This window comes from Labrus bergylta, chromosome 8, assembly GCF_963930695.1.
Source record: "Labrus bergylta chromosome 8, fLabBer1.1, whole genome shotgun sequence".
NCBI lineage: Eukaryota > Metazoa > Chordata > Actinopteri > Labriformes > Labridae > Labrus > Labrus bergylta.
The window spans coordinates 8,063,576-8,079,935 of record NC_089202.1 but is presented as its reverse complement, the minus strand read 5'-3'; the positions used below and the strand labels follow the sequence as shown (position 1 = coordinate 8,079,935).

Below are 16,360 nucleotides of genomic sequence, written 5' to 3'. Positions count from 1 at the left end.
TTGTCACGGCCAGAATTCACAGTCAGCTGAAACAACTCACTGCAGCGATGATGATGACTCAACAAAGACTGCAGGGTCAGCCAGGAAGTGACAGGGGGACACAGGAAGCAGCAGAGTGTGTGTCTAGCACAGGGATGAGATGTGTGAAGATGAGCAGGAATGTGGGGTAGAGAAACAACATGAAAGTCAGTAAACTGTTGAGGTAGTTTAAGTCAAAGATGTGTGGAACAGCATGGTTTGTGCTTGTTTGTGCTATGCTCTGGCAGGTTTCAGAAGAGTTCTCTGTGAAGCAGTTTAGTGGAACTATTCCTACTGTAGCCCAATACTGTAAAACTGAGTATGTGAAGCAAGTTCTGCCTTTTTAAAGTTGTAATGTAACTGTGGGTTCTTCTTTAAATCTTTTTCTAAATGCACATCTAGTAATTCTTTAAAGGATTATCTGAGAGCTCTTCTTTGAGAGTTTATCAGTAAGAATGTATTTGTTACGTAGGCTACATTTCAACTACAGCAACTCATTTAACATGAGTATGTCCATTTTACTGATGTGCCTGCAGCAGACCTTGGAATCAATGTCGGCCATGTTTTGGAAGGACATTCTTTATGGTGCATCTCTGATGCAGCACCAGGAGATGAATTTGGCTGAGCTCACTACATGAAGATGATACAACAGTTTTCTTTTCTCATACAATATTCTATTGACTTTTAAAGATATTTATCTGAAACATTTTATGGTACAGAGACCGCTTTTGTTTACCTGCTGAATATTAATCCATATTTCTATAGACATATATGTAAAGCACACTTCTCTTATTGTGCAAGAATACTATGGATGTTATTGACCAATACATCGTTTTTACAACACTGTGGTTCTGTTTAAGAAAAAAAATCCCCTTTGATGATCTGGATGGATTATTATTGGTTTGTATTTATAGATATTTATTTATGTATTGAGCTTCCCTTAACAGAAACTATCTGTTTGTGCTTTTGAAGACAATTTAGAGACCATCAGACCAGCCAGGAACTTTGATCATTGGGGCTTAGCTCTAAGTAAAACAGTGTGAAACAGAGCAGGTCCTAAAGAGGTGGTAGAGCCGCTAGTGGAGCTGGTACGTTGTCGTCGATGAACGGGGAAAGGGTAGAGAAGAACCTTTTCTAGTTTCACATTTTGTAGTGTATCTCTGACCCAGTGTTTAAAGGACGGGGTTGGGGCAGGATGCATCCTTAGGTTAAAAGAGTGACATTAGCAATGCAATCAGATTGAGCCCAAAGAATTGTATTTTTCTCAGGTTTAATACCAACAACGGCTGTTAGAGGATTTAGAGCAATTGGTCTCTTCAGTATTCAAGAAACTGCAATTAAATGGAGGACCACTAACCTGAGAGCTTTGGACAATGGCAGAGAGTAATGGCTAATGTTACAGGCGAATAAGTACATCCGTTACAAGAATCATCAATTGATGGATACATTTTTGTAATTCTACACACCCTTATCGACTGTATTAAACTACATGATTTTCATTCCCATGCACTGTGTAATGCCTCTTTCACAAAGTCTTATCAAACGTCCAGCTGATATCAACAGTAAATCCACATTTTCACATCTGTTCTCGCCTTTTTCCGCTTTCTCTTTTCAGAATATGACAGCAAGTTAGCCCCAGCCGCAGCTTCCGAGTCAGGCATGGCGTCGTCTTCCTACTTGGAGCCGAACCACAATCACTCGGCAACGGGTGGTTGTGGGGTGAAATCCCGGTCTGGGATGCCTGGTGGTACTGGTGTTGGTACCAGCGGCTCTGCAGGAGGTCTCGAGCGGCCACCAGGCTCCATGGACAGGGTCCTGAAGATCTTCCATTATTTTGAGACAAACAGCGAACCATGCACCTGGGCTAGTAATATCAGGCACGGAGATGCTACAGATGTCAGGGTAAGACACACAAGCGTTTCTCAACTTCTGGCCTTTCATGCCCCAATTTCTCTGATCCTTACTGTTTTCCCTTGTTGGATCTATAGGGTGTTATCCAGAAGATAGCAGAGATCCACAAATTGCGCTGTGTGTCCTCTCTGGGCCTCCGGCTGACCCACCTGCACTCTGATGCACTTCATTGGTTACACCCTGATTTGGGCGTTTGTCACATCAGGGAGAAATATGAGAAACAGCACCCCCAGGAGGAGTGGAGGTAGAGTTACCACACTATTCAATGTTTTGACTCTGACTCATTAAGCACATGTCTTACATTTTTTTTAACCATTTGGGATAATGGGGCACGAGGGACTTGTTTTTGATGACACCTCTGTCTTAAGGTAGATGCTGGATGACGCCTTCTCTCTTAATATTGAGCTCATATCAAGCAGCAGGTCAATTACGGTACATTAAATCACTTTATTCTCCTCAGAGGAAGACAAGAAGCTGATATTTTACAACAAATATTTAACCTTCATGAAAGTCGTATTCAAGTGTAAATAAGCTACACTTACTAAAGCTGCAAACCTGACAACATAGAGCTTTTTTATTGAGCTAACTTTATAAGCTACAACTTGTAGAGTTTGTAACATATGGTCCCAATGAAACAGTGTTATGCTGTTGTTAAACCACTGACCTGAAACACAGTTATGGTAACTACTGCATTCGAGGAGTAGAACATTTTACCACCAAGTATGAATTATGGAGTTGCTCTCTTTTCTTGAGATTTAACGGTCCTCATTTAATCTTTTTCCTCATTCATCCATGTCTCCCAGTTGTAAATACAGAGGAGTTTATAGCCCTAATAAATAAAAGGTTGACAGTTTGGCGTTAATTTGATTTGCACTGGCCAAGGTGACTTCATCACACGAGTAGACAACTTGCATGTTCTTGCTAACATTATTTACTGCTATTATTACACTATAACTCATAGAGCCTAATTCTTCCAGATTATCTGATCCAGTTTCCCACTCTGCTATGAGGGATGAACAGCGCTGTCTGATGAAAACATTTATCTCATGTATCCGTCATATATGAAAGAAGCTTTGTCCATGTTCACCATCATTTTAAACTGGGCTGGCTCTAAGCCATCTGCAGTCCATATTGTTAACAGCTCTTCTTACAATTCAGCCCACTGTCCTGCTGTTGATGTGTTACACCCAAAGTCATTAAAATTGAAATGAATTCAAAGTGAACCAGTTGTTCACACCGCTAACATGCAGCCGAGCAGCTCCGCCAGTTGTTGCCGCTCTGCCTCGCAGGGCGGCAGAGCTGCAAGCCCACAGGAGCTTCTGCTTCTGCCAAGCTATTGTTAGAATGGCAGAAGCAGCCCAGGGGATGGACTGACTATCTCACTCCTCTCTCACGCTCCCTTGCGTGTTTTCTCTCACTCTGTCTCGTGCGCTTTCAATTTCTTTTTCACTTTGATCTTTCTCTCCATCCTCCCTTCTCTTCATCTCTGACATCTGTGTATTCTTTGTGGCCCAGCTCTCTCTTTTCTCTCAAACACGCATCCTTTTCTCTCTTCTCACACTCTCTCTCTTTGCATCATTCATTATAAAACGAGGATGTTTTATTCATTGTCTTTTGAGTTTCCTCTGTTGCCTAACTACATGCCTGTAGCATCACAGCAGTGCAGAGCTCACTGCTCTGCTGACCCATTTCTCTCAACTACAGTCACCGCAATATGTCAGTCATAAAGTAATATGTCACTATAAACAATGATGGCCCGACTGGGTACTGCTGTGGAACAGTTAACTGGAATTTTCTAACAGCAGGAATCTCATAATGCTTTATGGTATCACAAGGTTATCACTTTCAGTAAGTTAACTGTCAGCAAAATACAAAAGCTGGTCTGACTGTGCCGCCAGCCAGTCATATAATGAGGAGGAAAAGGGCATCTTTCAGCCTCAAGACTTGGTTTCCACTCGGGGTGTTGGCAAACAGCCACCCTGCTGAGGTGACTTTGAGCAAGACATAATGTCTACCGCTGCATAAGTGCTATTATGAAGCCAACATGCTGTTAATCCCTCCTCTAAAACAGGAGAAATTAAGAAAATAATGCAAAGATAAACGCTAAGAGAGTTTTCTCACTTCTATTCACTCATTATCATGCCGTGAATGTTCTATCAAATTGTTGAACTGTACATTTTTCAGCCTTTTGAAACAATGTTGTTAAGTGAAAGTCAAAAGTGGTAACATAATAAATGCAGCTCAATGTTTTTTCTATTTCTGAAAAGTAATGCAGTTCTTCTCCAACTCTTCAAAATACCTCAAACTGGAACAAATGTGTGGCTTTACAATATATTGAGCTCTGATTATTTGTGAGCTGTGTGTCTGAGTTAGCATGCTCTTTCACGCTCTATGCATCAGACAGACATGCTACAGTAGAGGTATGGAATTCTCTGTGTGGGTGTGGGGTGCAGACTGTGCTGTTATTCATACCAAACTGTATGATGTCGTTCTCAGGTATGAGTTGCGGATGCGGTACCTTCCTAAAGGTTATCTCAGCCATTTCTCTGAAGACAAACCCTCTCTCAACTACCTCTATCACCAGGTGAGAAACTCAAAATGGCCACATAAAAAGAGCAGGTATAACTTTTACCTAATAGTGAGATAATGCTGAATAAAAGTGTTTTATTTGTGTCACATTATATCTCATCTTTTCTGGAACTTGTTCTGAAGTGCATTATAAGCTTTGGTACCTCCATTCTGTCACTTAACTCTAAAAACTGACTCATACTCACATACAGTGGTTCTTCATCGGATTACATAATAAAATACATATATAACACGCTTTAAGGTTAAGCTACTGTAATGCAGTGTTGGAATCAAAAAAAAAATGTTGTTCCTCTGTGTTTCTCCAGGTAAAAAGTGACTACATGCACCATATAGCTGATCAGGTGGATCAAGAAGTCGCTTTGAAACTGGGCTGTTTGGAAATCAGGTGAGTAAGACACACACACACACACACACACACACACACATACACACACACACACACACACACACACACACGACAGATTATTCTTATTCCACATCCATGACTAGAATGGACCAAACTGTTTGGTTTGTTCAAACTGGTTCTTGACTGTTTCTTCTCTCCTCTGAATAATACAGGAGGTTTTTCAGGGAGATGCCAGGAAACGCTCTTGACAAGAAATCTAATTATGAACTACTAGAGTAAGAGTGGTTTTATGTGTCCAAATTATTCTGCCTTTCATTTACCTTCAACTTTTTTTTTTTTAACCAAATAGTTTATTTTTTTGGTTATAGAAAAATGAATGACTATGTTCTTGATATTATAGGAAAGATGTTGGTCTGAGGAGGTTCTTCCCTAAAAGCCTGCTGGACTCCCTGAAGGTGAGACAAAAACACTGGCAAGGCAGGAACTTCAACTTTTATCTACCTGACTAACTATTAGGGCCTTCCATTTAATTGCCTTCTATATATCACAGAAGTGGGGCATCCTTGTTTTTGGGAATCTTTGTCCTGCTGTGCCAGCTAGACAGCTGGATGGCCATTTGACTGAGTGTCCAGCTGACTGGCAGGCAGACAAATTGATGACAGAAAAGATTTCTGGCTGAAATTCTTCTAATCTCATTGTCTGGTCTTAAATGAAACCCCCTGTTGTCACTCACAGCGTGCATTATCAGTTGTCTTCATGGGTTACTGGCCCTGAACCAACCAGAGTTGTTAATGTTTTTTTCTAAGGCGAAGACTCTCCGTAAGCAGATCCAGCAGACCTTCAAGCCGTTCGCTAACCTCAACGATGAGCAGAGCATCCACAAGTTCTTTGAGATACTCTCTCCCATCTACCGCTTTGACAAAGAGTGCTTCAAATGTGCTTTGGGGGTAGGTTAATGAGGAGAAAATATGTTGCATGTAATGATCTCTGGTGAAGTCTAATCAGACATTTTCCATGTTAGAACATACAAAATCCGGGATTGTGAGGTTGAGGCTACTTAGCATGTTTCACTGCCTATAGCTTGTTATCATCTGTATTTGTATTATATTGTCTGTCAACTAAAGTATGCAGAACACCATCTGTCCCAGAGGGATGTGAATGTCAAGAAGTGAAAACGGATGAAAATAGTTTTATGACAGATATAGTTAATAATATTTGGTTAATTAAGCAGACGATGTAATGAAATGTGACATCTTATTTCCTGCCTTCTCTTCCTTTCTCCCTTCAGTGTAGTTGGGTAATATCAGTAGAGTTAGCTATCGGACCAGAGGAAGGAATCAGCTACCTCACAGATAAGGGCTCAACGGTGAGTATGCACACTGACCACTCAGACACAAGGTTGAATTTTGATATCAGGCAAAGCGTAGCCCTTTCAAATTTCTCTTACTTTCACTTATCGTATGACTCTCTGATTATATTCATAAGAATGATTTATTGAAAACTGTAGGCTTTTATTTTGAAGGCCATAACGTCAACTCACTCTACCGCCATCTACTGGTTTGCACCTAGACTGATTTTTCTCTTGACTCCTTAGTTGCCTAAGGTGAAATGAGTGCACGAATACCTGTTGACATGTAGTCTTTGTTATAAAGCATCTTCTTGACAAAGCCATATGTGCCAGCTGATTTGATTAGGGAATAAAAACAGCTGCTGTGCTTAAAATTGAGTAATTAAATTTCAACTTAATGAGACAGGCTGCCTCTCAAAGTTTCAATAATTAGTTCAAGAGGTTGATCTTTGAATATAAATGAATCAGACCTCGTCCTGTTTGGCCTTCAAAAACTAGTTATTTTATGCTCAGTGTTTACAAAGTGTGGCTACTGTTGTTGTTTTTGTTTTCTATAAAAAATAGAAACATAAATAGACAAGTCCTTGCTTCAATGGTTAATGGTTCTTTAAAAAGACAATAATAAATAAAGGCACCGGCATGGTGCATGAAATTACATGTGAATTTGAATTTCTCTCTGTGTCTGTCTCTGCAGCCTACACACTTAGCTAACTTTAACCAGGTTCAGTCCATTCAATACTCTGCACTGGAGGAGAAAGACAGGAAAGGCATGCTGCAGCTCAACGTAGCAGGAGCTCCAGAGGTGACCACACACACACACACACACACACACACACACACACACACACACACACACACACACACACACACACACACACAAACTGTTACGTTTTCCTTTTCTTTTGAAGGGCTATATGTTGAGTCATTTTATATAGCCTATTGTTTGGTTTTCACTTTTGGTATATTCCAACTGTATTGTTTTAATGTAAACCACTGATTGACATGAAGTTAATGTATTTAAAGAGGCAGGGTCCATCACTATATTTCTCCCATATTAAAGCAATCGTATTTGTAAGCCAAAACCAGATGTTTACTTGATTTTTTTGTCACCTTTTAAATATATCAGGCATTTCAAATTGTACATGTAGGAAAAACAGGAAGTGATATTAGGAAAGAGGGAGGCAACACTGAAGGGTGAAGGCGGGTGTAGCCATCTGCACGAGTGTCAGCGTGAGTGTGTCTGTCGAGAGTGAGTGTGTATGTTCACAGCAGGCCTTACTAGTGGAAACGCATGTGTGCTGGAGTATCTGTCTGTGTGTGTGTGTCTGTATGTGCTCTGGTAGAAGATGGTATCCCTAATAAAGCTGTCATTGTGTCACTGTGAAGCAACTCTCTGTCCTACTCTTACAGTCATCCTTGTGTGTATGTGTGTGCGTGTGTGTGCGTGTGTGTGTGTGTGTGTGTGTGTGTGTGTGTGCGTGTATGCATGTTTCTGTGTGTCTAGCCCCTCACAGTCACCACGGCATTGCTGACAACTGCAGAAAACATGGCTGACTTGATTGACGGTTACTGTCGGCTCGTCTCCTCAGCTACTCACTCCTTCATTGTCAGAGTCCACAAAGGTAAGCCACATGTTTTTTTTCATGTGCATTAATATTCCATTAAGTCTCCAAATGTTTGGACTTATTCACAGCATTATTATGGTGTGGTTGTGTATCTTCAAATCTTTGATGTGTTGTTTAGGTTGCAACAGTTACACGATGCAGAGAAGAAAACTATAAATAGTGGACTGAGTTGAAATTACTGTCAGCCATCCTTCACACAGAAGTCAAGTCTGATTGTGGCTGTTGAAGCTTTAAGCCTGTCACTTTGAATAACCAGCCTGTCAGTGTTAAGCTAGTCTTTTCTAAAAATAACAATGGCTGCAAAGAAATGTTTTACAGTGATGTGGCGCCAGTGGGTGTCTGATTCATGTGTTCATTTTGTCTGTGCAGAGGGTGACAGAGCTCTGCCTTCCATCCCCAAGTAAGTCAACAGACTTTCTTTTTGTTTCACTTCTTAAGTGAGCGAGAACAATTAAAGCTGTTACTTTACTGTGAGAGAATTCAGTTGTAGTCGACTTTGTGGTGATGCTTTGATTTTTTTGAATTGAAATGTGAATTTTTGCAGACAGAAATAGTTTTAATTTTAGTAACCAAGCTTTAATCTGGGTCTTGATGATAAAAGTTGAATGTCCTGGATGTGCCCATATTTTTCACATCATTCTGTTCTACGTGAAGACTTTCATTTGTGCTTTTATATTTTACTGTTGGTGGCACAATACCTCTAGGCACAATACCTCTAGTTGCACTACTATCTTTACTTAATCTTATTGTGAACCAAGTATGTAAGTAAGAATTTCTCTTCTCCTGTCCAGAGTTTCAAATCATGAGAGGCGGATGGAAAAACGAATGGATGGAGTACGAACCAGAGCTGTCTGTGTCTCGGGTATAAATCTCTGCCTCTCTTTCTCTTGCCTGTTTCTCTGCTTCCCCTCTTTTAATCTTCCTCTCAGTCTGCTGCTCTAAATGTCATGAATGACTGTGACCGCTACCAGTTAGATAAAGGGTGTAAAGATGTGTGTGTGTTTGTGTGTGTGTGTGTGTGTGTGTGTGTGTGTGTGTGTGTGTGTGTACACCCTGTTTCCCCTATAAAGCCTCATCTGTGTGTGCAGTGAAGAGTCCTTGTCTCGCCAGATGTCCCCATGGAGAGCTTTAGTCACTCTGCCCTGACTGTCTACTGACCTCTGACTAACTCATGTAGAATTAAATTAAAAGGACACCAAATGAAGCGACCATTAAAAAATATCTGTGACCTCATTTGTTTTTACAGTAATACTAACTCTATATTCTCCTTCTCTGTGTGTGTGTGTGTGTGTGTGTGTGTGTGTGTGTGTGTGTGTGTGTGTGTGTGTGTGTGTTCATGCTGCATGTGGCTCCTGCAGGTCACACTAGTGGCGATGGTAAACAACATTTTTTCTGTTAACCGTCCTAAATTAGTAACTCAGTGGTATTCCTGCTCTGGGTTTCTACATTTAGTGATACTGTACGCGTGTGAACTATCTCTCTTCTTATGAGCCTGTTTCCTCTCCAGCCTGATCCATGACTCAATCTGTTTTTCTTCAACTTTTTTTGTGGAAAGAACAAAACCTTTTCCATCCCTCCCCTTCCTCTTCCCCATTTCTCTCTCTGTTGTACTCTTCTGCCCTTCATTCCTTATGTGAAGCTGTTTTATTGTACATGAACTTTTAAATTGGTAAGCATGTGTTTGGAATTGGGTATGGTGACGGGCTTTTGGAAAGGTACTTCTATTTTACGATGTTTTTGTTGTTTATTTATTTTTATTGTGTGTAAAGGTGTGTTCTGAAATATTTTAAAGTAGCATACTCTGATTTTAAAAGTTTGGTTGTCATATTGTTAGTGGGGGATCTAAGTATTCACAGGGTGTTTTTAATGTCTGGGCTTTCGGTGAATGTTGTCTCAAAGCTTTCCTTTTCGTAAACTGAATGTTTCCCTAAAAGCTCAGGTGGTTTTATAAAAGTTTTAAGAAGTGAGAGTGTTGTCAACACTTCTGTTTCTTCTTTTGTTACCAGCCTGACTGAGACTGAATGTTCTTTTTCCCTCCCCTCTTTGCTTTTCTCTGAAGAAACAGACGACTACGCAGAGATCATAGATGAGGAGGACACCTATACCATGCCATCAAGTAAGTAGACACACACAGGTGCTTATACATGACAGGCAGCTGACTTGACACAAAGTCTTGTATAGCACATTGTGTGATCGCTTGATCATGTGGGCTCAGACAAGGTTTAGTAAGGTGATGAGGATGAAAGATTTTTAGTGTGTGTGTGTGTGTGTGTGTGTGTGTGTGTGTGTGTGTGTGTGTGTGTGTGTGTGTGTGTGTGTGTGTGTGTGTGTGTGTGTGTGTGTGTGTGTGTGTGTGTGTGTGTGTGTGTGTGTGTGTGTGTGTGTGTGTGTGTGTGTGTGTGTGTGTGTGTGTGTGTGTGTGTGTGTGTGTGTGTGTGTGTGTGTGTGTGTGTGTGTGTGTGTGTGTGTGTGTGTGTGTGTGTGTGTGTGTGTGTGTGTGTGTGTGTGTGTGTCTTTATTTGTGTGACTGGAGTTGAGCTAGGTTCAGACAAGAAGACTTCTCTTCTGTTTCATGGTATTATTATAATTTTCAACTTTTATGTTATTATAAGAAATATATCAGAGTTTTCATTTGTTGTTGTCCTATTTCAAGAATATGTCTCTGTGAGCAGTCCCCAAATCAGATAATTAAAAATTGTCGTAAGAAAAAAAATAATTTTTCACTCAATTCACCAATGTAAAGGTTAACACCAGAACTTTTCAACAATGTCAGACATAGCATGCAGTGTTGAGTTTGAAAATGTAAACTCTAATCACAACAGTGTTAATTATTACTTAACAGTTATCACTGTACAACAGAGGTTCTTATGATATTCCAGGCCTGATTACAAATCTGTTCAGATAACAACAATCTCCTCCTGGATTGATTGTTAAAAAAATGGCTGGCAATACAAAATAATGATTACTAATAATCATGAAGGTTTTTTTGTCCCCTGAATGACCTTTGTTTCCAGGGTTACACACACAAGTCTTATTCGAAGGGGAAACTGTTTAAACCACATCATGCTGTCTGTTTATATATAGACCTGCGATCTATGTTTGTTTCAGTTCTCACGAGATTGAATAGGAATTGAAGCTTCCTCAGGTTGCTTTGATATATCATTTAGCCCCAATGTTTTCATTACATTAACTTTATGTATTGCTAATCGTTATTAAAAGTACAAGTATTCATCTTCATAACAAAAGTTGTGATGCTATACAGGCAGCATTTAAAGGCAGTTAAGATGGGTACCTTAGCATACTATATGATAGGACTGGAGCATGGACACTAAGTTAAAGACAGTTTAACTGACATAATGACCCATTTAAATCACCTCAAAATGTTGCCTAGCTATGGTAAGCAAATGTTGTTTCATGCAAAAAAATTTCAACACGGCTTTGCTTTCTTAACATTCATGAATAGTACAGCAAAGCTTGAAGGTGTGAACACACACACACACACACACACACACACACACACACACACACACACACACACACACACACACACACACACACACACACACAGTGAGAGCAAGTATGCTAAACTGTTACAGGGATAGGACAACATCCACCATACAGTAGATCTCCAGAAAGAGAAACCATTACTCTATCTGTGCCGTTCACTAGTCATGTTGCGTAACATGGTAATTACAGATTTTAAAGCCTTTACCTATTTATGTAATCTAAGAATGCATGTATGTTGTTCTGCTGGCCAAGGTCTGTTAAGATTTGACGTCTGGACTGAGCAGCTTCAACGTTTGTAGTCCTGTTCTGATGTCAAAGCATAAACAAAGATTTATTTGCCGTTTCGATTGCATCATTTTTGGAAATCTTGTTTAGCTCGTATTCAACAAAAACTAACTTTCTTCAGACAGTACTCTCAACCTACCCGCATCAGTGTCCAGTCTATTGTAGGAAAATAAAATAAAAAGACTGCAGCAAAAGTTGATCTCTGTACTTACAGCTAGTTATTTCTGTCTCCTATCACTAACCTGTTTTCCTAGAATACTATGGACTAGATCAAGGTAATGATTGGAACGTACCATGAGACTGGTTGTATTGTGATGGCACTATGATTTGGTTGTCTTGACCCTTATTTTATGTTTGCCTGCAACTTAAAACTAAATTCTGAGTTCATTTCTGTTTCTGTACCCTGGTGATTTGATCCCTACCTCCTGTTGATGTTTGATGTGCTGCCACGTTTGGGCTGAATTGATGGTAGTTTCAAAAATGAGGCCCATAAATTAGATTAAGATATTTGTGTGTGTTTTTGAATGTTACAGGTAGGAAACGGTTTTTGTAGTGATATAAACAATGAGACCTGCAGTATAATGGAAACTGTTGAAACCCATTAACTGCTGAGGGCAACAGCTGAATCACTTTTTTTTCTACTGTTTAACCATCATGCTCCTGTTTACAACTTTGTCCTGCGGAAAGAAGCACAGCAATACTGAAGGGGTTTAAATTGATACACATGCAGGACATGTATATACTGTCTTATTTTAAACCCAAACCATCAACAAACAGGGCAGTCCTTCTCTATTGTTTAACCATAATGATTGACTTCAGATTACATAGACAGCATTTAAAGGCACAGCATGAAGGCAATAATTATGGCCTGCCCAGTATAGTTGTCTCTAAAGTTAGTATATGTGTTCTAAACATGTGTGAAGGACATTTCGCCAAGTTGGAGAGCTGCAGTTTTCTGCTATCCTATAGTGCCATGTTTGCTATAGTCACATGCTGATTACATGGACAAAGTCAGGTCAACAGTTTCATGCCTGTCAGACAAAGCAAACCATCAGCTTCTCAACAGCCAAGAATTCAAAGAGCTTTTGAATTCCTGTTTTCTGAACATTTAACTGAACACAAATGTGCATTTGTACATCACTCAAGGCTACTTCACAAATGCATTAAATGAATGGATTGATGATTATATCTCACTGTAAAATCTACCTGACTTTATCCATATAACATTTGATTCAGTGTTGTAATTCATGATCATAGATATACACTGTCATGGCTGTTATGTGTGCGTGTCACATGGCATGTCTAGCTGTGGTTTGCTGATGCTGTTGCTGCATGCTGTTGACATTGAGCTATGCTGATTGCCATAAAGCTTCTTGTCAGAGTCTGAGGTTGCATTAACTCTCAGGATAATTTAATCTGAATGCTTTGTCCAGTTTCAAGTTACTCCCTGCAAAAAAATGTTTTAGTCGTGAAGTTAATGAGCTCGCTCTACGCCCTTTGGTTGGCTTTGAAATGTTTCCAGAGCTCCTTAAAATAGAAACTTTGACACATTTGAATACATTTGCTGAGATAATTAAACCTAAAAGCACTCTGACAAGTTTGTTTAATTCAAGGCATGTTAAAGGAAGTGTTTGTGTATGATCGTAATGCCTCAAAGTCTATTTTTCTTTCCTCTGTGTGTCCAATTATGTGTGTGTTCATGTCTATGTGTATTGTGTGTATAGCGCGGGACTATGAGATTCAGCGAGACTGTATTGAGTTGGGACGCTGCATAGGCGAGGGTCAGTTTGGAGACGTCCATCAAGGAGTCTACATCAGTCCGGTTCGTGGTCTTTTTCTCACTGAGCTTTTGAAACATGTTAAGATGTGACAAGTTTTACCTCTGAATCTGAATGTGAAAAATGTATTCTACTTTACGTTATCCTCTTCCTTTAAGGGGTTCATAGATGGCTGAAATGTGATGCTTTTAACCATTTTATTCAAACAAGGACATTTTGTAGAACCATCCTTTTACTTTTAAAGATTTGATTTGTTAGTTGTTTAAATCTATGAATGTACATGTGCATGTAATCAATGCAGGCAATCTGCAATTTTCTCTTTGCCCTTTCTCAAGCGCTTGTTGCAAAATCATTTTAAAGCTACACTAAACAAAAGAACTTGCATCGTAATATCAGAAGCATAGAAGTCCTTCAGACAGTGAATATGTTCTCTGTGGATGCTTCTGTTGTACTGCGTCTTACTTTTTTGGATGTGTTTCATGCAGGAGAACCCGGCACTGTCTGTGGCAGTGAAGACCTGTAAGAACTCCACGTCAGACAGCGTCAGGGAAAAGTTTCTCCAAGAAGCTTGTAAGTTCCTGATGTGTGTGTCTCAGATGTGACCTGCACCTTTTCAAGACGTTCATTTTTTGCTGACCTTCTTGTTTTCTCCATAGTAACCATGCGCCAGTTTGACCACCCTCACATTGTGAAGCTGATGGGAGTCATCACTGAGAACCCGGTCTGGATCATCATGGAGCTCTGCACACTTGGAGAGGTAGGACTCTAATGAGGTTTTGTATAATGCTTAAAATAAACAGTACGTTAACCTTGATGTTGTTAGCATGTAAAAATCAGCATGGACACTTGGCATTTATCATCTTTTTTTCACGGTCGATATTGTCACTCTCTCACATTCCTTTGTCTGTGATTTTTTTCTTCCCCACAGTTACGGTCATTTCTCCAGGTGAGGAAGTACAGTCTGGACTTGGCCTCTCTCATCTTGTACTCATATCAGCTCAGCACAGCTCTTGCATATCTGGAGAGCAAGCGCTTTGTACACAGGTATGCAATATAATGTCACTAAAAATAAACAGATACCGATATGCGAGAATTTGAACATGATAATAGAATACATAAGAGCTGCCAATTTATTAATCTTTTGAAGTGTGTCGAGTCAATTTATTCATTTATAGTCATTCAGTCAGTAGTCATTTTAGTGTTTTGTCTTCTTCAGGGACATCGCAGCGAGGAACGTGTTGGTGTCGACAGCGGACTGTGTGAAGCTCGGGGACTTTGGGTTGTCACGCTACATGGAAGACAGTTCTTATTACAAAGGTAATAAAGTACCTCTATCTGCAAGGTGTTCCCATAAATGCAAACTTCACCATCTCCTGATTACTCCCTTCTGTTCGTCACAACGTGGAAAGTACTATTATTAATTATTGGACTGACATTGGACTTTATTCCTGTTTTTCAGCATCTAAGGGTAAACTTCCTATTAAATGGATGGCTCCTGAGTCCATAAACTTCAGGCGTTTCACCACAGCCAGTGACGTCTGGATGTTTGGTAAGTTAACATTGAAACCGTCTTTTGCCTGACTTTCATTCTGTATCACTCTTGTTCTGATGTTTTGTGCTGTAGAACTGGATTCCGTTTTAAGTCTGCTTCTGGTTAAGCCTTGACTTTTCCTCTGCAGTGTTTAAGAGCCAGTAGGTGGCTGTGGCATCGTGATTGAGTGTTTATGTCTTTCTGTCTTTTCAAAGGCGTCTGTATGTGGGAGATCTTAATGTTTGGAGTCAAGCCTTTCCAGGGTGTGAAGAACAACGATGTCATCGGCAGGATAGAAAACGGCGAGCGACTGGCCATGCCCCCTCAGTGCCCTCCTACTCTCTACAGCTTGATGACAAAGTGTTGGTCGTATGACCCCAGCAAGAGGCCACGCTTCACCGAACTCAAAACACAGCTAAGGTACTTAATGGAGTGTGGTCTGAAAGCATCTGTGTGTGTGCGTGCGTGCGTGCGTGCGTGCGTGCGTGCGTGCGTGCGTGCGTGCGTGCCTGCGTGCATGTGTGTGTCTTTGTGTTTCTCTGTAGGTGTGAGCCATTTGGGGCTCAGTGTCATGAGGAGATTTTAAAGGTGTAATATGTGATTTTTGATCTGGTAGATGTCACACATCAGCACCAGTCTCTCATACCAATACAAACTCCCTCAGTGCATCGCTCCCCTTCTCCCCCATCCCCTCCTTTAGTGTTTCAACCAAGTGCAGATGTTTGAAGGACATATCTCTGTCCTGATATTCAGCCCAAAGTTGATTGAGTTCTCATTTCTTTTAAGTATTTTTGACCAATGAAAGCATTTTCTTTGGTTTGGAAAGTTGGTTATCCTGCAGTTGTACTCATGTGACGATACTCCCCTCTTTAAGCCTCTGAGTGACATGTTAACAAGCTGAAGGAAGCGTTATCCTGTCAGCTTGAAAAACAGAGATGCGAACAACAAACCCAGGGGGAGTTTGGCTTTACTCCTCTTTTGAGGAAGTCCTAACTCAACAAAATATTTAGTTAGGATGTATTTGATATATGCTTCATTAATGTTTAAAATGTAGTATATTATACCTTTATCAAGTGGACAAGAGAAACAGTGATCAGTCTTGCAATGCTCTACCATTGAGATGTTAAGAATGTTAAATTGTCATTCTATCTGTTTTATTTCAGGGTCAAACGTTTAACTCGTGTGTTTCAAGAATTAAAGCTAAGACCTTTTGGTTTTGTCTGTTATTCTGGACAGTTTTTTATTACGTTCCCTTCCGTCTACCTGTTTTCTAAAAATGATATTCTTCTGACATTTGATCACTTTAATGTAGATCCATCTTCATTTACATTTTTTTCTTCCTGTATAGGTTTGGTGATAGGAATGTGCCACCTTCAATATTTTTTTAGTGTTCTCTGCACCGTCCCGTCCTAACAGCAGGTG

General features: G+C 40.1%; 1 protein-coding gene across 13 annotated transcripts in view; it reads left to right on the top strand.

Annotated features, from left to right (window-relative positions):
• The window catches only part of LOC109984412 (focal adhesion kinase 1), a 57,070-nt gene that overhangs the window by 17,314 nt on the left and 23,396 nt on the right, over positions 1-16,360 (top strand). For 6 of the 13 annotated variants that reach the window (XM_065957522.1, XM_065957514.1, XM_065957515.1 and 3 more), the window contains 22 exons: positions 1,634-1,920; positions 2,007-2,173; positions 4,426-4,513; positions 4,824-4,903; positions 5,077-5,139; positions 5,265-5,319; positions 5,671-5,811; positions 6,153-6,230; positions 6,907-7,014; positions 7,717-7,834; positions 8,207-8,237; positions 8,629-8,699; positions 9,196-9,213; positions 9,897-9,953; positions 11,884-11,904; positions 13,354-13,451; positions 13,893-13,977; positions 14,064-14,164; positions 14,336-14,451; positions 14,624-14,724; positions 14,867-14,956; positions 15,154-15,358. In XM_065957522.1, the coding sequence (XP_065813594.1) occupies positions 1,678-1,920; positions 2,007-2,173; positions 4,426-4,513; positions 4,824-4,903; positions 5,077-5,139; positions 5,265-5,319; positions 5,671-5,811; positions 6,153-6,230; positions 6,907-7,014; positions 7,717-7,834; positions 8,207-8,237; positions 8,629-8,699; positions 9,196-9,213; positions 9,897-9,953; positions 11,884-11,904; positions 13,354-13,451; positions 13,893-13,977; positions 14,064-14,164; positions 14,336-14,451; positions 14,624-14,724; positions 14,867-14,956; positions 15,154-15,358 (2,135 nt within the window). In that variant the 5' untranslated portion in view covers positions 1,634-1,677. The remainder of the gene's footprint in view (positions 1-1,633; positions 1,921-2,006; positions 2,174-4,425; positions 4,514-4,823; positions 4,904-5,076; positions 5,140-5,264; positions 5,320-5,670; positions 5,812-6,152; positions 6,231-6,906; positions 7,015-7,716; positions 7,835-8,206; positions 8,238-8,628; positions 8,700-9,195; positions 9,214-9,896; positions 9,954-11,883; positions 11,905-13,353; positions 13,452-13,892; positions 13,978-14,063; positions 14,165-14,335; positions 14,452-14,623; positions 14,725-14,866; positions 14,957-15,153; positions 15,359-16,360) is intronic. The other 7 variants (XM_065957513.1, XM_065957519.1, XM_065957518.1 and 4 more) reach the window with 7 other exon arrangements.